The 27,725-nt window shown below is 42.1% G+C and overlaps 1 protein-coding gene across 1 annotated transcript; it reads right to left on the bottom strand.

Annotated features, from left to right (window-relative positions):
* Positions 1-14,691: 14,691 nt before the first annotated feature.
* Positions 14,692-26,880, bottom strand: ankef1a (ankyrin repeat and EF-hand domain containing 1a). The gene is made up of 10 exons (XM_030046801.1): positions 26,691-26,880; positions 26,000-26,161; positions 24,642-24,841; positions 24,014-24,163; positions 23,624-23,747; positions 22,178-23,000; positions 21,323-21,549; positions 20,664-20,824; positions 15,536-15,691; positions 14,692-14,847 (listed from the first exon to the last, which is right to left on the bottom strand). The coding sequence occupies exons 1-10, from the start codon at positions 26,878-26,880 to the stop codon at positions 14,692-14,694; spliced, it is 2,349 nt and encodes a 782-aa protein (XP_029902661.1).
* Positions 26,881-27,725: the final 845 nt, after the last annotated feature.

The raw sequence follows: 27,725 nt of genomic DNA, 5'->3' as shown, positions 1-27,725 counted from the left end.
CTCTGCTTGAAAAATCATAGGCTAATACAGTTGTTAATCATCAGTAATTAAGTTAAACAATTTATACAGTGATTAATTGAAATACTTTTAAATTAGCAATCTACTAAACTATTTGACTATACAACAGTTAAACAATTTAAACAATTAAATGTACAAAAAAAGACTGAATTTAGAAATTGATTTACACAGTGATATTTAAAAAGACATTTAAAATTTACCTTGCATTTCTTCCTTCGCTCATTCACTTTCTTATTCTTTTTCCTTTGCACAATTCATTTCGGACCTTACTTAAACATTAGACAACTCTTTTATTTAAAGCACACACTAACAGTCATCGCTGTAGAGCTCTCATTGAGCTATTTCAATATAACTGATTAATTAAAAGTGAAGTAAGTCAAACAGTTTATTAAATTAGTAATTAAGATGCATTTCAAAGGTGTCAAATAATTAAACTTTTGAATGATAATCAATTAAATGTGAAACTAAATTGCTATTTTCAGGTGTTCTTTTCAGGTAATGGAATATGATCATTTGAAAATTATTACCCTAGTTAGAGCTAAAAAAAAAAAAAAAAAAAAAAAAAAAACTAAAGTGGGGTATGCATTTGAGGTGTGGCTACCTTTAGATTGACAGGTCACTGTCTGGCCCACCTGTCATTCAAAAGGGAAGTCAGCCTGAACAACAGCTAGTGGTGTTGATCCGAGGAGCGATAATAACAATTTGCTCAACAAAATCTCTTGTTATCTTGAGTTCAGATAAACTAGCGGGTAATCCAGTGACTCTGCTCACATTTTTTTTTTTTTTTTGAAGTAAGTATGCTTTATTGTGTCACACCATGCTAATGTTAGCTGAATTAAGCATTTTCTAACCGTACCCAGCCGACTAACATTGTCTGATGTTCTGATGATCAGTCTGATGTTTGTTAATGTTAGATTCCTGCTATAAACAGCATCCCAGGCTTGGCTTGTAAAGCTACTGGCAGACAGAAAGACCACGTTTGTTGATATGTCCTCTTGTTTTGATCTCAGTATGCAGCGATGATGTAACATAATAGAGAAGTAATCTTAGATCCAAGCTGTACACCTGGACTGGGAAGATGTAGTATGTTGTTATTTGAAACCGTGTACGTTCATTGTCCTCTTTCAGATCTTTCAAGTGCTTGTCTCGCTCTAACAGGAGGAGTATCCACATGGTGAAACTGAATGACCACATCAGTAAACCCTGGTGCACTGAGCAGTGTGTGTTGGGTGCTATTCATAGGGTTTCGGAGAAGACGGACCGCCTGGACATCATCTTCTGTTCTCTAAAGAACTGCGAAGATGATGCTGACCCGCAGTTTAGCAGCTCATATGCATCAGTGAAGGATCTTTCCAAGTAAGTTCAACCTCTTTGCTGTACATGTGACTTCATTCATGCCAAAGCTGAAAGCACTTCCCAGTTCATCAACATCAACTGAGTTTTATAAACAGCTGGAAGTGGCCAACTAGATGTTCACCTATGGGAGTGTAAGGTCTCCTCCTTAGATGCAGAGGTGTGTTCCTCAGTTAAGGATGCTAAGGCGCTGCCACTCTTGCAATTCCAACTGTGAAATACTTACATGAACAAAAAATCATTTTTTGTTGTTGCTGTGTTGTGCATATAAATGTCAGTTGTTCCTCTCGCATTGAATCACACATTATTACAGAAGCATGTAGTGACTAATGGTGTAATGTCTGCTCTAATGTCTTACGATAATCAGAAAGTAAACAGATAACAGGCACTCACTTGTGTGGCATTGTAGGTTCAGACTGGCATCGTCCCAGCAGTCTGAAGAAAATGAAATTTTTCTGTAGGGGAGATTTCATCATTTCAGTAACTTGGTTTTTCATGATGCTAGCCACAAACACTGAATGATAACACTGACTCCGAGCGGCTTCAAATGTTCATGATAATGTTACTCATAGGGACGGTACATATCAACAACACCACAGTCCGCTGCAGGCTGAGAGGCCAACCAAGCAGACTGACGCCCTGGAGCAGAGTTCAATGTAAACGTTTGGGCTGGGGGAAAAAAATCAATACAGTGTATTATTGTGATATTTTGCATGACAATATTGTATCGATACAATGGCGCCAAGTATTGATGCTACATTTATGATAGCAGTGTTGGTCCGTCTGTCTGCTTGACAATCCCATTTTGTGGCAATAAAATGACGTAAGTGACAAGAACAAACTGAAAACTTTATCTTATTAGATAAAACACATGTTGACAAAGTTTTCCTTTTGGGACATAATTTGCAATTGGAAAAAAGGTACTAAACTGGATTATATGTGTTTTTTGTTCAGTGGGTTTATTCACATTTTATTTTGCTATTATATTATATTATAGTGTGTTTTTTCACTTAAGTATAAATGTATGTCATAGCACAAACCATTTTTTTTTTTAAATAAAAAGTTACTATCCTAATGAGTCTTTTTACTGTGTGTTTCACAAATTTGTTTACCAAATTAAAACATGTGAATATCCTCAAATATCCAGAATAGTAACAGTTTATTGGTGTGCATGTATACATTCAAGTTTTGTATTTTTTTTTTCTTTTTCTTTTTTCTTTCTAAATGTGAATTCATGCTTGTGCAAGCCTGATTCACATGCACGACTCACATATTCAAGGCCCTGCATTCCCTCCTCGGTGATCTGTGCTTCATTCGTTCTCATTACCAACAGGGTTCATGTGTTGTTTTGCCTTTGCAGAGGCACTGAACTGTGAGCAAATGTATATCAACAGAGCTATGCAAGAAGAATAGCTTTCAGTCTCACCCTGCCCACTGGGGAGAGAGATATTCAATCTGATAATTGAGGTATTGATAGATCGGAGTGAGTGGCGACGTTGATAAGTGTGGGACTGAAGGTCTTGTATCCGATGGTGAGGATGGTTGTCAGAGGGAGAATCGATTCTCATCAGTCTGTAACTCTACACCTCATTGGCCTCCTTTTTCGCTTCTTTTCCTAAAATTTCTCCTCTCTTCTCTCCTCTCCTCTCCTCTTCTCTGTGCTCAATCCCTTCATGTTCCTCACTGTTTTCATTTCTTTGCTGCCATTATTTGCACTTGACCTGTTTTCCTTTCCTCTCCTCTCCTCACCAGTGTCGGACATAAAGCAGAGTTAGGCTGATGTGTGGGATTTGTGAATCAGCAGAGATGAGCAGGAGACGGTGAGCAGCGAAACTGAGCAGAGGAGAGAGCAGAGCATTACATGATGCAACATAAAGTAATGTGAGGCTGCATCAGGTAGCTGGGTTTCCATCCAAAATGTTTCACATATTTTAAGTGCATTTTGAAAATTGGATAAAATGCAAATTAATGTAGGTGTCCATCAACTACACCATTACCCTGAAATGTTCAAGTGCAGGTTTCACTAGTCCAAAATCACTTGTGATGTTGATGAGACTGTCAGTCGTGACCCAGTCCACAAACAGGATGATGATGCAGAGTAGATGTCATTTCTGTCTTTATGGATAACGTGTTTTTCTGTGTGTGTATGTGTATGTCTGTGTGTGTGTGTGTGTGTGTGTGTGTGTGTGTGTGTGTGTGTTTTGTTTTGTTTGTTTGTTTTCCATTAGTTTATATCACTAAGTACTTGTAAATTATTTTACTCTGGTCTTTGTCAGTTGCATATTTTTACAGTACATTTACTTTTTGACACAATTTCAGTTCATTGTACTACAGTACACATTTTGAAAATGTAAACATGTATTGTTTTTATATTGTGCTCATCGTGTAAAAAGGTGAAAAGGGGCAGAATTCTTGAAATTTTGTATTGATGATGTATTTAATGGCTTGTGTGTGATGTCTGAAGGCAAAGTTTGGTTTAGATGGAGGATTATATGGTTTTGAGAGGGGAGCTTGGTTTTGACATAGAAATTTGAAGTGATGAGTGTGCTGTTTTGCATTTTTGTTAGTGTTCTGGGAAATGGAGCAAAATTTCAAGAAATGGGCCATATATATATATATATATATATATATATATATATATATATATATAAACTGTTTCAGCTACTATACATAAAAACAATATGGCATATTAAGCATCCAATTAAAGATACAACTAACTATTGAAATTCTGAAGTTAAGTGCTATTTTAAAATTGTATCATGTGACAGCTCTAATTTAAATGCATTACTAATTTTCCTGTCATTCTGACACCACTGAGTATCAAGTATTGCATCCAAAGCATGCAACCCTCAGAGCACGATGCGATTCACCTGTAACTCTGCACAGTCGTACAGCTGCAGTGGACTCTGTAGGTGGAGTGGATTTGTGTTGGAAACAGAACAGAACAGAGCAGGACAGGAGTTGCCGCGGTGCACTGGCCCAGAACCCAACGTCCCTCCTGGCTAGCTCACAGGAAGTGGCACATTACTGCCGTCTGAACACAAAATGTGCGCATTCTCAATCTGCCATATGTGCATATGTGTACGAGTGCTTAACATACGTGTGTGTGTGTGTGTGTGTGTGTGTGTGTGTGTGTGTGAGACTGTTTGAACAGCTGAGATTGCCCTGCTGCATGCACGACTAGCTCTGATTTGCCCAATGAGCAGAGAAATGCAATGAGTTCTCTGTCAAGATGGACAAAAATATCACTTCCGTTGTTTTTTATGACAATTTGGACCCAAGAGAGCATCACTGAGTCGAGGTAAACGACGGTTAATTGTATCAGTAACAGAGAGCAGCAGAGGTGGATAAAGAGGAACTAATTTAGTTTTTGTTTGCAGGGCTTTCCTTCTCTATTTTTGTTTTGTTTAAAACAATCCTCTCCTCCCTTCTTATTCATCTTCACTGATTTCTTCTTCACCTCCAGTCCTCCCTTTCTCATCTCCCACCCATTTTACTCTCCATTCTCCTTTTTCTTTTTTCTTCCCACTTAGCCTCTCCTCCTCTACAAACCTCTTTTGCCTCACCTCCTTCCTCTCTGATCCTTGTCCCTGTTGCATTTCACCCCCCTTTCATTCTCCTTTGCCCCATTTTCTCCTCTTCCCCTCTCATTATCTCCTCTTCTGGGCTTCCATTTCCTCCTTCTACCCCCTTCCTTCTCCTTTGCTCCTCCATTACACTCCCTATTCCCTTGTTCCCTCCTCTTGACCCTTTTCGTTTCCTCTGCTGTCCCCTCACCATGCCACCCCTCCCCCCTCTGCTCCTTCTCCCCTGTATCACCTCTTCCCGTCATGCATCTCCCTCTGTATCCCCTGTAACATCAAGTGTCAAGTGTTTCCCGGTGTGTCGGGTCAGCGAGGTCAGGGTTCTGGTTGGCCAATCAAGTCCTCTGTGTGTGTGTGTGTGTGTGTGTGTGTGTGTGTGTGCGTGCACGGCCATGCTCTGGTCATGGCTTGTGTTTTCACCATTTATCTTAGTGCTGTTCTTCATGTGTGTGTATGGGCCTGTGTGCATCATGCTACATAGCTCTGCCTTTGTCTTAGTGTGTGTGTGCGCGTGCATGTGTGTGTGTGTGTGTGTGTGTGTGTGTGTGTGTGCATGTGTGTGTGTGTGTGTGTGTGCGTGCGTGCGTGCGTGTGTGTGTGTGTGTGTGTGTGTGTTGCTGCTCGCGCCGCTATGTGCATGTAAATGTTTCATCTCAGCAGATCGAGCGCGAGATAAGCTGCCACTGCCTTGCACCTGCCTGTTGCTATGGAAACTGGGCATCCTCTGTGCGTCACCTGTGCCCATGTTTGGTCTGGTTTCCTGCTCCTCTCTCTCCCTCTCTCTCTCTCTCTCTCACCCTGATTCACTGTCTGTATCTCTCCTCCTTTTGCCATTGAAACAGCAACACACACACACACACACACGCACACACACACACACACACACAGACAACAGTATAGACACAAACCACAGCTCTAATGTGCCCTGTTGATTGCATGAATTAATAAGACGTAATATAGGGGTAAGCTAAAAATAAACCATGACACATACAACTAGGCGTAATTTCACTGGCACACATCCTGTCCTGCACTGTACTACTGCTCATCTGCGATGTACGTATACAAAATTAGCTGAGCTTTGATGAATGGGTGTTCATGCTTCCAACAGATGTGTCATTCCTTATGAATTAGACATGAAAAACAGAGTGGCGGATACCAAAAGGAAGCGATTACTCATTATCAGTGGGGTTGAGGACAGTGACCCATATGGGCAGCAGGTGTGACATGGCACAATTTCCGGCTTGTACAATACGAGAGCAAAGTCCACCGCTCTCTGTACCACACATACACAAACAAACAAGCCCCACTGCCTCAAAACTGCATCGCAGACAAACCCGGAGAGGAGCCTGGCGCAATTGTGGCAAGTTACTGTTTGGCAGACGCTGATGCAGCTAATAAGGAAAAGTGTGGGTCTTTGGCTAGCTGTGCGCAACCTGAAAACAGCAAAGCTCTGAGACAACTTCACCCAGCGAGGATGCCAGATTAGTTTTGGACAGCGGGGCGCCAGGTATCAGAAAACACATCCCCGGCCGGGGGAGAATTAAGGATGAGAGACAGACACAAAGAGAGGGAGAGAGAGAGAGAGTCAAAGACAAGGATGAACTTTGCAGACAGAGATAGATGGAGACACTGGTGAGAGAGACAGCAGGAGAGGGAGAGATACGGGGGGTCTGTGAAAGTGAAAGAAAGGTGGGGGGAGGGCAAAGAGTCACCACTGCAGTGGAACAGAACTCCTGTCCCCCAACCTGTCTGACTCTCCTCCCCTTTCTCCTCTCCGCTCTCCTCCTGATCAATTCTGTGGTGCAGCAGCAGCAGCAGCAGCACAAAACTCTGGCAAGAATCAACTCCGCATCAGGCTCTGCAGTGGCTGCTCCCTGGCTTTGGGAAAACACCCCTCTATTATTTTTTTCCCCACTCCTCCATCCACTCCTCTACAAAAAACCCCCACCCTCCAGCAACTCCTTTCCACCCATCCTTCATCTCCAGATCAAAGCATCCCTTCCCTGTCACCCATTTTCTCTCCCTCCCTCCTTTGCTTTTGCTTCTCTTAGTCTTGATATTTCTTAACTATTTGCATTTATCTCTTTTCTGTTGCCCGTGCTGTTTCATCTCTGTGTTTTTCTCAAAATCTCTCACCGTCACCTCTGACTCCGACTGAATCCCTCCCTTCCACAAACCTTTTCACCTCCTCTGTCGCTTTTTCTTTCGCTCCTCTCACCTTAAGCCTGTTGGTGTCTGCCTTGAAAAACAATGCCCTCCTCTCTCTTAACCTCCCACGACCCCTCATGCGGATCTGCCTTCGTTCTCAGTCACCTCACTCTCCTCCTCCTCCTCCTCTCTGCACTTCAGCTCCTCTCAATCCTCTCATGGGAGAAACCTTTACCTGTTGTTTGTCTCATCACCTTGCACTACTTCCTTGTTTCTCCTGTTCACAGGCTTACATGATAGCACCAGGATACACCGATTATTTTGGTGCTCGTTTGATGTTTTCCTTTGCTATTCCGCCTGCATGCTGCATCTGTGCAGCTGCGGCATCATTAACACACAGTGAAAGAATACAGTGAGAATGCTAAATGTGATGTGCACAGCTTTAAGGGAAGTGAAGTTAATGAGAAATAAAATCACAAGCGACAAAAAAGGAGGGAGAAAGAGAGAAATAGAAAAAGAGGCCCTTTTTTGGAGTAGTCACTCGACCATAAGATGTTTTTTTTTCATTGAGACACAAGAGGAATATATCAGTGAAATGCAAGAGAAGAAAGAGGGAAAAGAGTGTTTTTTTTTCCCTAAAATGAGATATCCATTATTGAAATATTTACCACCTACTCTGGCAAAAAAAAAAAAAAAAATGCCAGCATGAAAGCAAAACTCCAAGAGATTAGTTTGTGATTATTGTAGGTATGACCTATCTTGTGGTCTCACTCTTACAAAACATCTGATCTCTTTTCTCACCACCCTCCCTTTTTTACATAACATTCTTCTGTATTATTTATAGGCTTATCGGAAAGGCCTGTCGACAATTCCTTATATGACGTTAATATTTCATGACTGTTTTTCCTGCGTGATGTTTGATTAAAGTGTCTGTGTTGCTCAGAAGCCTGACTGCTGGTGAGACACCGGTCACAGAGGAGACCATTGTCAACAGGCAGGGTGTGTGTGCGCAAATCTGTGTGTGTGTGTGTGTGTGTGAGTGTGAGAGAGAGAGAGAGAGACTTGGAGCCCATCTCTCCTTCCCCTTCTATTCTGAACGACTGATGGAGACAGCTTGGGGAAGCAGCAGCTGATACTGCAGTGTAACGGAGCCAAATGCAAACTCAGAATAACAGCTTGACTCTGACAAACTTTTCTGTTCTGCAGCCTGAGGGGAGACGTTGACATTTTGAATGTCTGAATGGCCGTGTGAATGTTTAACCTACAAGCTCATATACATCATGATAAACTGAACTGCAAAGGTTAACATGTAGTTGTTAGTGTTAGTTATTTTTTTTTTTGTTAGATGTGAAGCACCTCTTTGGGCGATAACAACACTCACTCACGGGACCTCGGTGAGCTATAAGTGTGCTCTATTGGGACACTTGTGTAGCAGCGAGGGTGGAGCAAACCATTTCAAAGGGGTGTGGGCTGAGCTGTAGTGGCTACTGGCTGTTACTCGACTTGTGTAACTGTAGCTGTGTAAACAAACAATAAATTAACCATTATTGACTCTTCATGAATGTCAAACTTAAAAAAATATCATTGTGCCTCTGCAAGCATTGTGAAGGTGATCCATTGACAATGTCCCCATGATTTAGCTATAATGTGTGCAATCAAGGCAGGTCGGTAAAACCAGTGATTTGGGAAGCAAACTTAATCCACCCTGCGTCTTCACTGCAGCTACAGTTGAGCCGTCAAACTGCCTGCATGCACAGTTCAGTTCTCTGTTCAGTTTCTTGTTCTTTTCTCTGCTCATTTTGCCAGCAGTTCCAGTGGAGCTTCACTCTAGTCAATCTGCCTCCCAGTGCACGTATCTCCGCAGACGCCAGCATCACTCGTCGGTGTTCCCTGGAGGTGTGCCTTGACTCACTGTAATGAACAGAGAGGCTGCGTTTTATTTTGCTTTTCAGAGCATGAAGTAGCGACTCGCATCTATGACACTGTGTCCTTGTTAGAAGAACAACCTGACCTGACGGTCTGCTTTCCCAACAACCTTTGTCAGCCTTTATGTTTTCCTTTTTGGCAAAGTAATATGTATTGAATTAGAAATTATGAATGAAAATGGCAAAAGTTCATGAAATTAAATATTGTGAAATACTGCGCAAAAAGAAAAGCTTTTACTCATTGTGTAATGTGTGTTAAATAGTCTAAATGTATTGGTCAAATACAGACCTGGGTTTGGCATGATGTGACTGATGAATGATTCACTCTTATTCCACAGCAGTTCACAAGTGGCATTAGAAAGAAATGTCAGACAAACCATCACGTCCATGTTTAGGCACCCACTGTGGTTATTTGGCTTTTAGTGTGTGCATTACAATATTTCCAAGTGCCTTTCTGTGCTTTTGTCTCCAAAGGAAAGCATGAACTACGGCCAGCAGGGCAACAACAACTGACAACTGATAGATTTTTTGAAAGAATGTTTATATCTCATGCTGGAAGACAAATAATCTTGATACAATTTTTTGCAAAATTGCAGATGTGCATAAAATTTGCATGACAACAGGATGGAACCACTGTTACTGAAGGGAAAAGCCCATGTTCTGTATGACTGCTGTAGATGCCGCACAGTGCCAAATGTTGTTAAATGATGTTCAAGGCACAATATGTAATAAATAACTTGCTCAAATATGCAAATTATCAGCAGGGTTTACAAGTGCTGTTGATCAATACCAGTCAACACAGGCTACTCTTACCGCTGTCCTTCACTATCATCCTTCTTGATGCTGGTAATAGCAGAGCATTACGACTAGTTGCAGCATACATGTTGCCTAAAATATATGTTTGCCTTGTTTCCTGTGGCCGTTGCTTAATCTGATGTTACTTGAAGCTTCTTTTTACAGTTTTAATCTGATGTGTAAACCTTGTACTGTGGGATTAATTATTATTTTTAACAGGATTATTTGCTGTTATAATAATAACTGAAATGGTAGTTCTCTTAAAACTCCTGACCTCTTGAGTCTGTAAACAGATATGGATGGCAGTGGCCACTAGATGGCACTAAAGTGTAAAATTATATCGTGAATTTAGTAGTCTTTATTGAAAATCAAACGGAAACAAGCAAACTAGCTTGAGTTTTGGCACCCCCCTGATTTTAATAAATGTCAACAATGCTAAGGAGATGGTTTCACGGCAGCAACAGAAAATTTGTACCTACAATGTAAAAAGCAAAACCCAACAGTTTAGGGGGAAAAAGAACCAAGTTATCACTTACAAATCTATTTTGCAGGAACTGCATAGCTGTCAACATAAAAGACTGGATAAACCTTCAGTTTGTCATGTATCTGTATCTATACCTGTGGTTACATTATGGTATGAGGTGATCCTGCAGTATATAGCTCAATAAAAACTGGATGTAACATGACACCAGTATATTTAAGTGTTTTTGTCCCACATCAGAGTTGATGATCTGTGATGATCTTTCTCTACAAAAGCCCTTTTGAAATCCTAAAACTCGCTTGAATCCTTTCTGTGTTACCTGTGTTACAGTAGAAAACCGCAGCTGTAATCTATCCTGTGAGATATCTCTCCTTTTGGTCTCTTTCCCAAGTATTCAAGTGTTTTCCTGAGCCAAGAGCCACTGCTCTGTTTACCACCCAGCGTTATTGGTCTCACTATGAAATTCAAATCAATACCCTCATAATAAAAGTCCCAGGCCTGCAGCAAATTGGAATCTATAGCTGGGAAAGCAAAAGAGATCTCTGGGACTGCCAAGCCTGCACTAATTAATGATGAATCACTGCGATATATACACCCAAACACATATGTACACACACATGCCTACACATACACACGCACACATGCACATACACAAACACACATGCATGAAAATTCGATCATGCACACGCAATGACAAAAACAGTCATGAAGAAAAAAATAACATGCACACACAGGTATGTGCACATGCATCTGCACACATGCACGCAGTCCTGTCGTGTCAGGCGCTGTCAGTCACGCTGATCTGAAACATGACTCCCTCATCAATAATGGATGGTAAACCAGGATCTGTACAACTGCACCATTGTTTTTCCCAGACGCAGCGTTTCCATACCTCTGCTGCTGTGTTTACAGTTATGGGTGCTGTGGGAAGCAGATACAGAGGGACAGGACCCACTTTACCATCAACTCAGGGGATGGATCATCTTCAAACCTCCAACTGTGAAGCTTTTTTGTCATCCACCCTATTAAGACATGGACACAGTGTGTGCTCTGCTCAATCAGTGATTCAACCGATTGAATTAAAAATGAATGAGACTGGATTTGTGAGTGATGGGAGCCTTAAATGTACAAAATTATTACCTCCATACTGCAGTTACTTGTAGTTACGGCCTCTTTGGAGAAAAGAAACACTGAAAACATGGCAATCTGGGTAACATCTCTGTCACAGAATTATGTTGATTGTGTGTGTGTGTGTCTGTGTGTGTTTGTGTGGATGTGTGTGTATGTTTGTGTGTTTGTGAGCCGTCCCACCGGGTTGTTTTGGGAAGTGAAGGGTTGCAGCGCCGAGTGCTGAGTAAGCAGTGCAGGAGCAGAGCTGGGAGACTGCAGTGCTGCTGGCAGCATCACACTCCGATCTGAGCTCAGACCGACACACAGCGGGGGAGGAGAGGAGACGAGAGGAGAGAAGGAGGAGAGAAGAGGAGAGGAGGAGGAGGAGGAGGAGAAGAGAATAGTGCTACAAATGGCAGGGATGGCTTCAAAAGGGGAACAAACACCCCTATTATGTTTGATAGATGAACAGTAATAGGGTGTATCTACATACAAACAAACGTAGCCCAGCTCATGTGCTCAGATATGAAAACACACACACACACACACACACACACACACACACAAAACACATATAAACAAATAGGTAGGCTACACCAACATGAAAAAATTGGAAAATTAGCACTTCTCCTTACAGGACCATACGCACAGTATATAGTCCACCCCCGCAACACATACACACACATGCACACACACACCTACACACATACACACACACACACACACACATGCTCACATACACACCTACACACATACATACAAACACACACACACACACACACATTCTCACACACACACACACACACACACACATAAATACCCAAAACACTGCAATGGCCTTGCACATGCACAAAAACCCAGACGTCCAGAGCAACATCACAAATTAAAATCTGTAAATATGGGGACACAAAATCTGATACAAACAATCTATGACTGCACACACACACACACACACACGTGCACGCATACTGCATGACCATATAAGCCCAAGCCCACGCCCTGACAGACACACTGCGTCACAGCCCTCCGACCGCCTGGCACTCGGAGCCAGCGGCCTTGTTTACTCCCTCTAACCTGCACGCCACTGATTGTGCTAGAAAAGCCCTCGTCTTCTCCTCCCACTCCTTTTCTCCCCTCTCATCTCCTCTGTCGTGCTCCCTCCCCCATCCTCTGAGTCACCCTCCCCTGCTCTCTCCATCTCAACACCCCCCCCCCCTTCCCTTCCTCTCCCTCCTCCTCCTCCTCCTCTTGTCCTTTCGCCTTCCCTTCCCTCATTGTCAGTCCTCTCTTTTCCCTCATCTCTTTTATTTATTTATTTTTTTCTCCTTTGCCTCATTATGAATGGCTCTGTTGGGCTTTCGGGGAGCTGTTTTCTCCCACTCTCTGTCTCCTCGTGTCCATTTCTCTATCTGGATATCATTACATATACATATGTATGTGCTACATGCGTGTCTCTGTCCCGTCTCCCAGTTTTCCTTCCTCTGTCCTCCTCTGCCTCTTTCTCTCGTTGGCTCTTATCTCAGCCTCAGCCAGCGCTCTCTGTTGATTCTCTCCTCGCCTCCCTATCATCAATGGCATTGTGGGCTATGTATATTTAAACAATCCCGGGCCTGTATTACAAAACTCAGAGCCTACGACCACCCCCTCCCACCCCCCCGTATATTTGATTATATAACTGTGTCCCTGTGGACCTTGAGGCCACTGCAATCTAATTTTATCTAGTGATGGTGGTGGTGGTGATAAGCGTGCATCAGTGTTGAGACATTTAACACTTAAAAGGACACGTATCTCTGTGGATGATGCCGGATACAGACATTTACAACTGAAACCCGACGTTATTCGACAGTGGATTTGTCCACTCTGAAGGAGCTGATGAAAACAATTCACCGAGTCAAAGCTCAGTGCGATTCCTCTACAGTCTTTAACTGATGCGGCGGCTGTGACTGAACCCGCGAGTCTTAATGCCTTGATTTGAAAACAGTAAACACACATGGCTGCCATTTTGATGTCTTTCTGTACTAGAAACACAAGAGCTCCCTCCAAGTTTTCTGCTCATCCAGCTTTGTACATAAACAGCCAAATCCCTGCATCGCCAAGTTAGCCAAACAGCGCCACCCCTAGCTTTCATCACGTAACTGCACCTGGATGTAGACAGAGAGCAGATTTTTTTTTTTTTTTTTTTTTTTTTTTTTCTGGCAGCAGCTTGATAGTTTCCAGTCAGTAGTGAAATTAAACACCCTAGCGTCAATGAGCCATGGTGGTATTCATATATTCGTATTGCGTGTGATTGTGTCTCTGGCATAAAGTATTCCAACAGCCAGCCTCCTGTCTCCTCCCAGCATTTCTGCCTTAACTGTCATTTCTCTCTCGGCAGGCCCACACACTCCACTGCAGAGGTTAAGCAAATCAGTCAAGAATGGATAGAATCTAGGTTTGATTACAAAACATTTATTCATCGATTCATAAAACATTTTGCGGAATATTGACAGATGTTTATCTTCTGCATTTTATTTATTTGATGGCTGACAGTAGAGACATATAAAAAGATATGAGCAAATGATGCAGATGACAAACATTAAGCGTCCCAGGTCATTGTAGATATATGGTATCCAACAGTAGATATATGGTATCCAAGTGAGCTATAAGTGAGCCCTATCTTTTGCATTTTAAAACCATAAAACTATTACATAGCTTCAATCCAGCATCTAGACCATCTCCTTCTGAGTCAAATTACCCTGGGATCTTCTGATGGTTTTTATGAGCCATCCTCCACTCATGGTCACTGTGCATTTTGAGGTATACATAAGCATAAGCGGTGCTACTGTTATAAATGAATATCTAACAGTGGTGTTGAATTCAGTGTGTACTTATTTATAGTTTTAGTCTGCTTTCCTTTCCTGGACACTTTGACATTTGACTTTTATTTTAAAAAATGTTTGTGTTGTTAGCATTCCCAATTAAAGTGATTCACATTCACCTCCACTGCTTTCAGTAGTAAATCAGGGTTAACAAAAGCCAATAATGTGGTGTCCAACTGTGTGTCCAACTTTACTAAAGCAGATGTTTGGCATAACAAAGATGTTTGATAAAAAGGAATACCTCTAATTAATGTATTTTGGACAATTTAATGTTTTTTGAAGCCTTCATTATTAGACAGACGAATCTAGGCTTGCTAGCTGACAGATATTGAATCCAATGTCCAAAATCGTGACAAATAGCCCGTTTAGACGATTATTCAAGAACGTCTGAGTCTCTGTGTCCCTGTCCTCCCTCAAGTCTAGCCTGTGGTTTTTGGCAGCTCCAGAGATTTCCTCTGGATGTTCTCACTGAAAGGCATCATGAAGTCTTCAAAATCGACCTCGAAGGAGAAGCGCTCTCTCTGTCTCTCTTTCTTTGCCAACAGCTGGCTGGTGGTGGGCGGCTTCCCCCACACCTGAGTTAGACAGAGGAGTCCGATTGAGAGAGAGAGAGAAGAAAAGAGAAGTGAAAACTGCATGCACTCATTCAGCAAGTTAGCTTCTGTCCTGAGCTAATATATGTGGGTGAAGGGCCTGCTACAAGTCCTGAGGTAAACTAAACATTGCTTGCCAAACTTCCAATTAAAATTTCTGGTAGGCACATTAAATATGGATCAGGGTTTCATTAGTGCAATGATGATCATTTTTGTTACATACATTTTTACAATAAAGTAAAACTGGTAATCACATTGATTTATTTAATATGTTATTATATGGCACTGACTGTGTTATTACTTCAGTGACAAACAGTTCATAGTGCTGATGATTTAAGGTGTAATTTTCAACACAACACATAATGAAATTACTTCAATGTGTATTAATCTTATTATTATTGTCAATATTATTATTTAATATTTTAGGTGCATTTTAACATTACCAAAACCATGACACATTTGGTCACCATAATTATGCTGTTGCATCCCATTTCAGATTCACACCATAAAATGTACAGGTTTTCAGCATTAGACCCACAGCTGAGCAACAATCTGCTGCAACACATGGGGCATGCAATTACTAATTTGTGCTATGTAAGCAGATACTTTCCCTTTTCATCTTCTCCAATGTCCCCTGGACTGAGACAGCCTGAATGCTGATGAGACCTACCGTTTTTGGCACAAAGCTGATATCCACGCTGTTGGTTTTCCCACCAGTGATTCTGGTGTTGTGCAGGATGACACTCTCTGACTCCTTCTGGGAGGAAGCCTTCCCTCCTGTTGCAGCCGACGTGTCTGCAGGCGCCGCGGTTTCTGGAAGGATGCCCTGTGAGGGAAACCACCGGAGCAACAAGGTGTGAGAGGCAGCAGTGGCAGCAGTGTCAGAAAATTCAGGTTTGACTTATTTAACCGTGTATTTTTGTTCGATAGTGTTGTTGCTACAATGCAGAAGTCTTAAGAGTCATACACAGTTCAACCACAGTGAGACACTCCTACCTCTACAATTTTTTAGGCAGGTAGATTCATTTGTTTAAAGACATTTACAGACAGAGATGACAAGAATAGTGTGTGTGTGTGTGTGTGTGTGTGTGTTTTGCCTGTCTCCCCTCCCTCTAATTTCAATCTAGTTCCAAAAGTAGTACCATCACAGTTAGTGCATAGTCCAAAATACTTACAAAAAATGTCTTTTTCACAAAAAAAAAAAAAAAAAAATACAGGCTGAGCTGAACAGTACGGAACCCCTAAAGGGACATGGGGAAAAATTTTTTTTTAGATATGTTTCTCGTGCGCACGAGAAACTTTCTCGTGCGCACGAGAAAACACATGGGGAATTTTTTTTTTTAGACATGTTTCTCGTGCGCACGAGAAAACACATGGAGAAAATTTTTTTTTTTTAGACATGTTTCTCGTGCGCACGAGAAACTTTCTCGTGCGCACGAGAAAACACATGGGGAATTTTTTTTTTTTTAGACATGTTTCTCGTGCGCACGAGAAACTTTCTCGTGCGCACGAGAAAACACATGGAGAATTTTTTTTTTTTAGACATCTTTCTCGTGCGCACGAGAAACTTTCTCGTGCGCACGAGAAAACACATGGGGATTTTTTTTTTTTTTTTTTTAGACATGTTTTCATTGGATGCGCGCGCATGCCTACATGACACGTCCTTCCGCTCCACGGCGTCAGCCACCACATAAACCTCCGGTTTGCGGCTACCGCAACAGCAGCAGCTGCCTTTTTCACCCGCTCCCTCCTTGATCTCCCTAAAATTACTGTGACAGACGTTAACCGAATCATTCAGGCTAATTCCGCCACAGCCAGCAAGAGAAGGGACAAAGGATTTACACTCTACGTGTCAAATTACGTCCAGAACTATGAAGGTAAGTTAAGTGTTTTACGTTAGCCTCAGACTAGACTAGCGTACATATTAGCGAGTGGCTAACAACGTTAACCTTCAGCGGCATCAGCTGCACTAATGATGTTACTGTTGTATTTTGTCCGGTGTCTTTTTGATATAACGTATTTAACCCATATCTACATGTTGATCACAGTTTCAAACAAGGCGTGTGTGGCCGGCCCCGCCCTGTGGAACCACGTAGCAGCTCTCTTGTACCAGACTGCCCACTACTCCCAGAAGAAGATCACCTCTGTCCCACCAGTGCACAGCTGCACAGAGTCAGAACAGAGGTGGCACAAGCCAAGAACCATGGTAACTTGTTAAACTTGACTAGACAGTCGTATTTGTGTGTAGGTGTGTATAGTGTGTTTACATAATACTAAATAATTATCTTATCTCACTGCAAGGTATTAACCCAGATCCGGTTAAGGCATAAAGTTTGTATTGTTACTTACTGTATCACCTAAATGCTGTCAAACTTGAATCACAATGTCTCTTTGGTTTTATGAGGATTTAAAAGCAGACACATTTCCCAGTCTGATTGCAACTAGCTGTAATGACCTACAGTATATTTACATGGTGATGAAAACCTCAGTGTCTGACCTTTCTGACCTCAATGCTCAAATTTCTGACCTTTGCGTTGTTTTGCCCTTTTTTCACAGGAGTAACCATTGCATCCTTCATATTGTTAAGTGCAAAGCTAGTCAACTCTATCCTTACCACAGAGAAGATGAGAAAGTTCAAATATCAGCGAACATCTGGTACAACTGCTGAACACTGTTGTGTGTCTTTATGCCAGACTACTACATGCTGGAAGTGTACCATATTAATTTGTCTAGCTTTGTACTAGAACATAGAAGTCTGTGGATGGACAACAACCATAATTTGTGCGTTTGGAGAATAGTTTCAATGCAATCACATGACATCACTTTCTTTCATTGTCATCTGTATGTTCACCTACTAAGGATATTTCATTGTTAACTTTGAATTAACTACTATTTGTTGAAATACTTGTTTCTTTTTCAACTGATGTGTATGTTTTACTTAATGTAACTTCAACTTTACTGCTTTTTGTGTTAACATTTTGGTACTTTGACATAAACACTTTGGTATCAAGGCCTGTCATATTTTCTCATTACTTCATTTTAAAATATGCACATATTTGTATATTTGATAGACAACTAATCAACACCAGCCATTTGTAATTCAATCAGTATGTTTTTAATTCAAATCATAGTTTGAGGTTTATGACATTTCATTCAGTAAGTTGGAGGTTTATGACATTTCATTCAGTCAACATAGTGGAAAACTACAATCAATGAAATCTGGCACAGCCACAGGTAGTCAGGTGCTGGAAGGCAGCAGGAACGTGCGACACACTAAGACAAACAGATCCTCCGCACACTGACACAGACAGTCCAGTGAAATAAAGTGATTAAGTAAAAGTTTGTGTCAGTGTGCGGAGGATCTGTTTGCCTTATAGTGGAAAACTAATTAGACAAATATATGCTGAGAAAGACATAAAAAAAGAAAAAGTCAACCCACTCCTTTATGATATTTGTGATATTGTCACAGGTAATCCTCTGGATAAACATGTCCTTTTGTGTGTAAACAATTGGGACAGAGGTGATCTTCTGGGAGTAGTGGGCAGTCTGGTACAAGAGAGCTGCTCCGTGGTTCCACAGGGCGGGGCCGGCCACACACCAACACTGGCAGCTGTGAGCTCTACAGGACGTGAATCCCTCAGTACAATCTGTTACAATACACACATGTTAAGACAAAAGAAAATACTGCATTTGCAACACATTACAGCTACAGTGAGCATAAAGAGGAGATGTGTAAGCAAATAAACAGGAGCATTCACCTGATAAGACCCCTATAATTCTCTAGCCTCCTGTTCTATAAATACCATAAACTGTTAATAAATAAATAAAGACTAGTTGAATCAATTGTAAGCCGAACCGACGTTTATCACAATGGTATGTCTCACAAAAACTTGATGTGAGTAAGTTGTTTTCTCAGGAACCTGAAGTGAACCTGCATGAGGACTCTCCCTTACACTCAGACTGTGAGGAGGCTGACTCTTCCTCACTGACCTGTAGCACTGACATCTACCTGTTAGCCCTGTCGGAGCCTTGTTTGAAACTGTGATCAACATGTAGATATGGGTTAAATACGTTCTATCAAAAAGACACAGGACAAACTACAACAGTAACATCATTAGTGCAGCTGATGCCGCTGAAGGTTAACGTTGTTAGCCACTCGCTAACATGTACGCTAGTCTAGTCTGAGGCTAACGTAAAACACTTAACTTACCTTCATAGTTCTGGACGTAATTTGACACGTAGAGTGTAAATCCTTTGTCCTTTCTCTTGCTGGCTGTGGCGGAATTAGCCTGAATGATTCGGTTAACGTCTGTCACAGTAATTTTAGGGAGATCAAGGAGGGAGCGGGTGAAAAAAAGCAGCTGCTGCTGTTGCGGTAGCCGCAAACCGGAGGTTTATGTGGTGGCTGACGCCGTGGAGCGGAAGGACGTGTCATATAGGCATGCGCGCGCATCCAATGCTTTCTCGTGCGCACGAGAAACATATCTGTAAAAAAAAAAAAAAAAAAAAAAAAAAAAATTCCCCATGTGTTTTCTCGTGCGCACGAGAAACATGTGTAAAAAAAAAAAAAATCCCCTTGTGTTTTCTCGTGCGCACGAGAAACGTGTAAAAAAAAAAAAAAAATCCCCATGTATTTTCTCGTGCGCACGAGAAACAAACCTAAAAAAAAAAAAATTCTCCATGTGTTTTCTCGTGCGCACGAGAAACTATCTCGTGCGCACGAGAAACAAACCTAAAAAAAAAATTTCTCCATGTCACTTTAGGGGCTCCGTAGAACAGATACCCATGAGATATGCTTTGTTTTGCTCCAGAGGTTCAAACTGTGAGCGTGGCTCACAGTGATGTTAGTTTACTGTTTTGCTGTGTTTTTTTCCATGCCTGTTTTTACCCTCCAAATGTTCTCAAACCAATTCCCAGTGTGTGCCCCAGTCTTTGCTGCTGCCGCCCCCCACTGTCAGGCTGGGGAGCGTGCACACTCACACGTGCTGCCTCTGACACATGCAGAGTCGCTGGCAGCTTCTCTTCACCTGACAGTGAGGAGCTTCAGCGAGAGAGTGTAATCAGCACAGAGGTTCATGTGTAAGGTTTTTCCTTTTTGTCTGGTGAATCTGAGCCGTAGGACCATCTGCTACTTTGAGAGCTTTAAATCACACTCTCTGTAGAGTGAATTATAGCCTTGTGTATTACAGCAGATGCAGCTACAGTATTATCAAGGAGATGTTGCCTACATTAACATGTGTAGCTATGGATACACTTAATGCCAGCTTGTCCTATTTGTAATACAACACATCTGATCTAATTTGTTTACAAGTTTCTGGATTTAGGTAACCAAAGATCCCTTTACCAGCTAAGGTTTCCCTTGTGTTGAAAGTGGAAGCAAGTGTGCACAGATAAAAATCAGGATGGGAGATTACATGCAGTCACACGCTGAGTAATTTCTGTAGTGGCTTCATTTGACAGTTGAAAATGTATGACTCTCCAATCAGTGTCATACAAAGCTGGCAGGAGATAAAAACCCTGTCTTATCTCCAGGAAATTCCCTTTTCTTGTTAATTTAATTTAGAAAAAATATAAAGCATTATTCACAGAGTGACAGCCGTGACTTTTTTTTTTTTTTTTTACAGTAATTTAACAACAAGGTTTTAACAGGGTTCATGGACTCATTATGAATCCTATCAGTGCATAAAGCTGTGAATCTTACCAGCACATAAAAAAACACTGTTAAATATTGATGTTTTGCACACACACACACACACACACACACACAAACACAAACACACACAAACACATACACATACCTTTTCTTCAGCGGTGCCTGCTCTGGGTTTAGAGAGCTGAGGCTTGACGCCCCTTCTCTTCTTAGTCTCCTTGAGTTTAGGCAGAGAATCCATCTTGTCTTTGATCAAATCGATTATCCTGATGTCAGCGTACGCTCTGGCAATATCTAGGCAGTTTTGCTCTGAGGGCAAATGAAATTTGCTCAGTCAGATGTCAATATGAATATTTTATACATGTGACACAGGCCCAATTTGCAGATTTGCAGAAAATCATCAAAATTGGTGTATGTAGTTTGAGGTAGTTTGATGCCCTGAACATATCTGCTATCACGGCTAAAACGTTATTTCAAAAGAGTAGTTGAACACATTATTAAAACAAACAAACAAAAATAACACTTGAAGTAGTCACATCTTAAATTATCTTGTTCCCCTTTGAAATATTTGTAACCATTTTCAAATTTCCTGCAAATTTAGTGAGAGTTTGGTGCATTAAAGCAAGCTGAAATAGCATCAGAACAGGTATAGATGGACTGCACTCACAGAAGGGAATTCTTGACGGCCTCACTTCATTTTTCTTTTTTTTCTTTTTTTTGTCTTTTGTTCAGTGCAAGATTCATGCACTACAATAATAGTAAACATTGAATTCAATTTGTTCCCAACAGTGCTACTTTTTCAGTTACCTTTCTTGTTCTTTGCCATGACGTTGGCGCCTGCCTTGATCAGGAAGTCCACACAGGAGGGTCGGGAGCTCTCGATGGCCCTCATGAGGGGCGTGGCCCTGTTCAGGGCTGGGGCGTCTATGCGGGCGCCAGCCTTCAGGAGAAGTTCGATAATGTCCACCTGGCCAGCATGGGCCGCGTGATGGAGCGGTGTCCAGCAGAACTGGTCGCACACATTCACATCAGCACTGTCATGAACGAGCGTAGAAAAATTTCATGGTCAGGACATTTCTCTTGTTAAAGTGAGGGAAAACCATCAAACACATCTAAACAAAAGCAAAATGTTTTTTTTTTTTTTTGTTCAAATGTAGTTTAACTCAGATTACTATATTTTCAGACAAGAATTCAAATTAGGGATGCATTTATCAGCATTGCTCTTTTAAAGGGCTTAAATACAATGGATGTTCATTTACATGTAATATTCTGCACCCCGTCTTTTACACTACTTTTTCAATGATTATACTGACAGAAAACTCTAAGTACTGACTGATTCCAAGTACTGATTTGATCCATTACTTTAACTGAACACTGTGGCCTTGGATCATTATTCTGGGGTCTTTGGACAAAACAGTTTATATGAAGTCTTCTTATTTTTCCCACTATTTGAGAAACACATGCTACAAAAAATGCCCAAAATGCATAAAATCCAAAGAGTTTGCTTTTAATTCTGACACCACAGATAAAAATCAGGATGGGAGATTAGTTATATTACTTATTTTTCCCACTATTTGAGAAATACATGCTACAAAAAATGCCCAGAATGCAGAAAATCAAATGTGAAATTCTGACAAATGTGAAATGACTATGCTTTCTCACCCCAAACCGAGGAGGTACTGAGCCACCTCGTAGTTGCCGCTGGAGCAGGCCACCATCAGCGGGGTTTTGTAAAACTGATCTTTCACATCCACAGGAACTCCCTGACTGAAGGCGAGGTCCAGAGACTCCAGATCCCCACTCTTCACACAGTAGTTGATATTGATGTAGACCTTCTCCGGCTTCTCTAAGTACCAAGCCGAGTCGTCCACTATGGGATGTTCTGGTGGGTGATCACGGTCGAAGCGGCTGACGTCTGTGCAGTTTTGATATGTCTCTATCAGGAAGTGGGGCGGGCCGCCGTCCTGTCGCCGGTGGATGAGCTCTGATGGGATAGTGCAAATGGGCATGGGGAGGGTGAATTTACTCCTCTTCTTCCCCGATTTCCCTCCCTTACTTGCTTTTTTCTTCTTAGGGCCGTAGGAGGAGAGGAGGAATTGCTTCTTGATGTACTTGACACCTCTGACAAACTCATTAATACTCAGAAACCCCTCTCCTCGCCTGTCATGGGCTAAGATGACAGTATGGAGCTCGTCTAGTTCAACCGGAGCTTTCAGGTTCTGTAATACCAAAATGAACGTCTCCGTGGAAACTCTGTCAGATTCTTTCTCAAAGGCGTGGCGGAGAACAGCCTCATGCTCTTGAGACCAGTCATGGAGGGTCAGGGCCCAGGGAGCTGAGCTGAGACCGACACTGCTGGGTTTGCTGCCTTTCCCCTGTAACCTCTCGGATTTCCTCAGCTCTTTAGCTGCTGCTTTGTGACCGGCGTCTTTGGCAATCTGACGTGGCAGCAGGCCCTCCTGGTTCTTCAGTTTGGGATTGCAACCTAAAAGTAGAGCATAATTTCATGGCAGCTATGAATAAAACTTGGCACATGGTGGAATTATTATCTAATTTGGGACCATGTTTGTAGCTGTATCCTCCACCACTTCCCTACCTACCAACCTATTTAGTTATGTATTTAGTTGTTTAATTATTAATTTCCAAATACTTGGCAATGAACTCTCCCACAATCAAATTCTCATGCTCCCTTTTGGATTTTGTTTTCTTGTTTGAGCACTTGACTTTTGATGATAAGCAGCCATCTTAGCTCAACTTTTAAGACAGCAAGTATGGCAACTTGATACTAATGTTCAGCTGGCCAAACCATTTTTACAAAATAAGTAAAGATCATCCTCGCTAATTGATCATCCTACTGTAGGCTTTTACATAATTTAATGTTTCATTGCTTCATATATTTCACACTTCACATCAAATTTCCTAGAGGAGATACACTTTGGCTAAAATATTCCCTAAATAACAGAGCATTAAAAGACCTGTTTTCCCTCCCGTTGGCATCTTGAACAGCTCTCAAAGAATTATTTTTTTTCTTAGTCATTGTGATGCCAAAAAGTTGAGAGTCACTGCATTTACAGTGCAGGCTGTCACAATCAGGGCGTCCCACAGTACCTCTCTGTGCCAGGAACTTGCAGCAGTTGGCGTGGCCTGTGACTGCAGCGTAGTGGAGGGCTGTGTTGTCCTCTGAGCTGATCACCCCCATGTCTGCACTGTATGCAGACAACACCTGAATTACCTGGTAGGCATAAAGCAGCACAAGGCCAACAATATGTCAGGAGACTGACAGATAGAGGCAGTTATCAAGAATAATTTGCAGCGCATACAAATTAATTTCAGTCTCAAGTAAAATTCAGACATCAAAGTCAGTGCTGGCACATAATTGTGATATTACAACGCAGTATTATTTGCACTATCATTACATTCTACATCATTATATAAGCCATCTTGATGGTGAGGAGTCAGGTTTAGCGTCTTTGTGTTTCACAGTGGCAAATGGTGCACCTCAAAGAAGCCCCCCATGGCAGCGTAATGCACCGCACCGAGGCGTTTCCTGTCCAGGGCATTGGGGTTTCCCCCTCTCTTGAGAATGGCCCTAACCAGCTGCAGAGAACCCGCCTTAGCTGCCTCCATCAGCGCTGTTGCTCCGGTTTTCTGCATAGAGGAAAGGAGAGGACAGTTGGCACAAATCCCATCAGTCTTTGGCTAAACAAACATAACATGACAGCTGTCCAAATAGCAAGCACCACGGCATCACACTGTTTTGTGCAGTTAGAGGAAACAGGGGGCTAATTCAATTGTACTCAGGATCATATCTGGACCATTTCTTTATAATGCTGACTTTAACTCCTATTATACAACCGCAAAATTGCTCATTACTACTTACCTTGCTACTGACTTCAAAATACAGCTCCCATTGTCCCTCAATAAGGCTGGCTTTACATGGTGCAACAGGCATTGCCTTCTTCAACTTCAGTTTAGCTGTGTTTATGTTTCAATTAAAATCATGAACTGGGTTTGTATGGTAATTTGGAAAGTTCATGATGAGTTTGGTGACATGGCAACAATTAATGGTTCATTTCCAACCTGCAACTATTTATACAAAACCCATGGCCTCCACCCAGTCTTTAACCTGATTGGTTGCGTTGGGGTCCGCCCCTCCATCCAGCATGCTGAGGCAAATGGTGGTGCAATTCTGGACCTTTTCACACATAAGCTGGAAGACATGTGTCCCATCCGCCGACACGTTGTTGACATCTGCCTGGCAGCTCAGTGCCACCTGCAGGCAGCGGGCATGGCGCTTGGTAGGGCAGATACAGTAGAACAGCACGCCTGTAAAGCAGGAGGAGGAGGAAAGGAAAGAGTGAAGAAGGGTAGATAAATTAAAAAACAGGATGACTGGGAGAGGAATAGAGTTGCAAAAGGTGAGAGATGTCAAGACAGACTTGTTCCTTTATTTGGATAATTTACACATCTAAATGTTAACATCATTGCAATGATCAAAACATTAGCAGAAGTAGTTTTTGGTAAACCTGGACTGCCAATGTACGGGGGGAAGAAACGAGGCAGGAAAGAGATTATCAGATATTCTGATACTGAGTGTGATTGAAGTGAGGCTAGGGCTGTTAGTGACTATTACAGTAAAACTCAGCCAGCAGGGAAAATGCCGCAGTGTGACTAGGCCAAACGAGCCGCCTGGGAGAGGAGAATGATATCAGGTTACCCAGCTCGTTTCACAGCAGAGGATCACCATCAGGGACTGATCTGTAATTAGATGTACCCACCTGCCATGACCCACTCCAAATACACAAATGTGCGCACAGGCACAAACACACATACAGTCTCACACACATACACAAAAGCAGGCATCTATGAACACACAAGCTCTCTCTCTCCGTCTCTCTCTCTCTGTTTTGCATGTTCACTCTCAGAAGAGCACTATTTGCTGTAATTGATGCCCCGGACACACTGTAATTGAGGCTATTATCATAATTGGTGGTTTAAAAAGGTCCTAAAGAAGAACTTTAGGCCCGGTGATTGGAGTTGTCTGGGATACGGCCATCTCATCAATATATAAATAGAAACACAATGCATTTTCATGAGTTGTAAGACAAGGCAAGGCATTCAGCACGAACCTGACTGGCCTAATTTGAGATGGAAATAACCTCTCTTGGTATCGCCTTGAACTGCACAAAGAGAAATCAACACTTGAAGCTCAAATTAGAATGTGCTACTGGAGGTGACGTTGAGAAGTGTTGTTCCACTACCTCACATGATTGCATTAATATCATGTGGCTTGCCAGGAAATGTGACTTTATGTGCTGCAACCCAGTCTAGCCGACTCCAGTTTGTTTTGGCAGTAAATGTAATAAGTGCACAATTCAGTCGAATGCCTCTGTTTGGACTGCAGCTGTATCTCTCCATTTCTCTCTACAGTACTGCTGCTGTCCCCATCTGCCTGCAGTGCCTGCTGTGCCTGTGCTCTCTCACCTTTGCCCTCAGCGTCCAGGATCTTGAAGTTAGCACGGTTCTTGGCCAGCAGGGTCAGCATGGCATCGTGGCCGAGCTCAGCAGCTAACATGACTGGGGTGCGGCCCCTCTTGTCCTGGATGTTGGGTTGTGCCCCCTGGGACAGAAGGAAGCTGACCAGATCTGGGTTGGTGCCAGGGAGTTTGGTTCAGAGCAGAGAAAAAGTCAATGGACTGAAGAAAATTTGAATCTTTTTTTTTTTTTTGTAAATTGGATGAAATCCTACACTTCGATTTGTTTTAGGTTCTGGAGATTGTATTTATAGTAAAGACCAAGGCAAACAAGGTCTGAGGAAATAAAGATTATGTCCAATTTGTCACTTTTTTCACATTTTTGTAGCCCACTGCCTTTTGCACATGCCTGTTCTCTTTGTCATTATTCATCCCTGCTGACGGGGATATTGTCCATTGCTTCAAAAGCTGCGGATACCTCATTTTTTGAAGACCTGCTTATTACAGCACTAAATCTACAGTAAAGCTTTTTATTCACATTAGTCACTGCCAGGCTTGACTGATACTGAAACATAACAAATCACCTTGCTACTCAGTTGTATAAATTCTGTGCAGATGCTTTTTTGTTTCATTTTGTAGCTTTCAAGTGAATATTCATTGTGTGTCCTGACTGACGGGCAGCCTATCCAGAGACAGCTTACCCTGGTTGTTGGCTACAGCTGCCAGGTGAAGCACCCCTGTGCCGTCCTGCGGCTCAGTGAGATTGATGAGGTCCTCCGCCCCATAGTTCAATATCTTCTCTATCTGCACCTTTTCCCCCTGATGGACGCACTGCAGCAGGCGGTAGATCTGACGGACCTGCAGGTGGCCCTCCGCTATTTTGCCTCTCATTCTGAGGAACTGGCAGAGTTTGGTAGACCGCAGGTTAGCAGAAACACACACACACACACACACACACACACACACACACACACACACACACACACACACACAGGGGAAAAAGTAGTATCTGCCAGACAGCACTGGTTGTATGACATATATGTTAGATAAGTGAACTTGTTCCTATCCCTCTGCCAGCTGGAAAACAATGAGAGACGTTTTTAGCCATGTTTTGGATAATGTGAGAAAAATCTCTCAGTCTCAATTCGTCTGGCCCCCTGACAAACCTGAAGACCGGGTTAAGAGTCGACTCAAAGCCACACTTTTGTACACTTAGGTGAATGAAACGGTGACGTTAAATGTATTTTAAATTAACACCCAGAGACAGAAATACACAGTAAATGAAATATCGTTCAGGCTAAACCGTATTTATTGAGAATGAGAATGGCATCTGCACGCTCACATGTACAGCTAAAGGACGTTAGCTAACATTAGCCTGTATATATATATTAAAAAAAAGTTTCCCTCCTGCACTCACCTCTCTTGAGAGTTCTCGCAGGTAAATTCCGACTAACTTAGTTGTTTAAATAAGTAGCAGCGGGAATAGTCGCATTTAACTCGCTGTACATCGCCGGCAGCTTGTCACTCAACACAAAACCTCTCGCTGTTTAAACAGGAGACTCAACAAATTCATTTCCATGGCAACGGGACGCGTGAAAGCCACATGAGAGGTGAAGGACGTTTTTCTCCTAAGCATGAATCAACAGGAGACGTTCAAGTGTTGCTCTTGAGCTTGTACTTAAGAGTATCCAAGAGCTTTCGGTCAGAAATAACATTAACTGACCCGTGTGGAAATA

The sequence above is a fragment of the Myripristis murdjan genome, chromosome 24 (assembly GCF_902150065.1).
Source record: "Myripristis murdjan chromosome 24, fMyrMur1.1, whole genome shotgun sequence".
Lineage (NCBI taxonomy): Eukaryota > Metazoa > Chordata > Actinopteri > Holocentriformes > Holocentridae > Myripristis > Myripristis murdjan.
Note: the sequence above shows the minus strand (reverse complement) of the source record. Positions and strands in the feature narration are given on the sequence as shown.

What these genes read in the sequence shown, in the direction of transcription:
- ankef1a (XM_030046801.1), bottom strand. Translation starts at nt 26,880, where the DNA reads ATGAGAGGCAAAATAGCGGAGGGCCACCTGCAGGTCCGTCAGATCTAC. An exon ending in ACCCCAACGCAACCAATCAG is followed by an intron (nt 24,164 to 24,641) that starts GTTAAAGACTGG and finishes TCCTCTATGCAG; the next exon opens with AAAACCGGAGCAACAGCGCT. An exon ending in CAGGCACCGCTGAAGAAAAG is followed by an intron (nt 15,692 to 20,663) that starts GTATGTGTATGT and finishes TTTCCCTCACAG; the next exon opens with GGCATCCTTCCAGAAACCGC.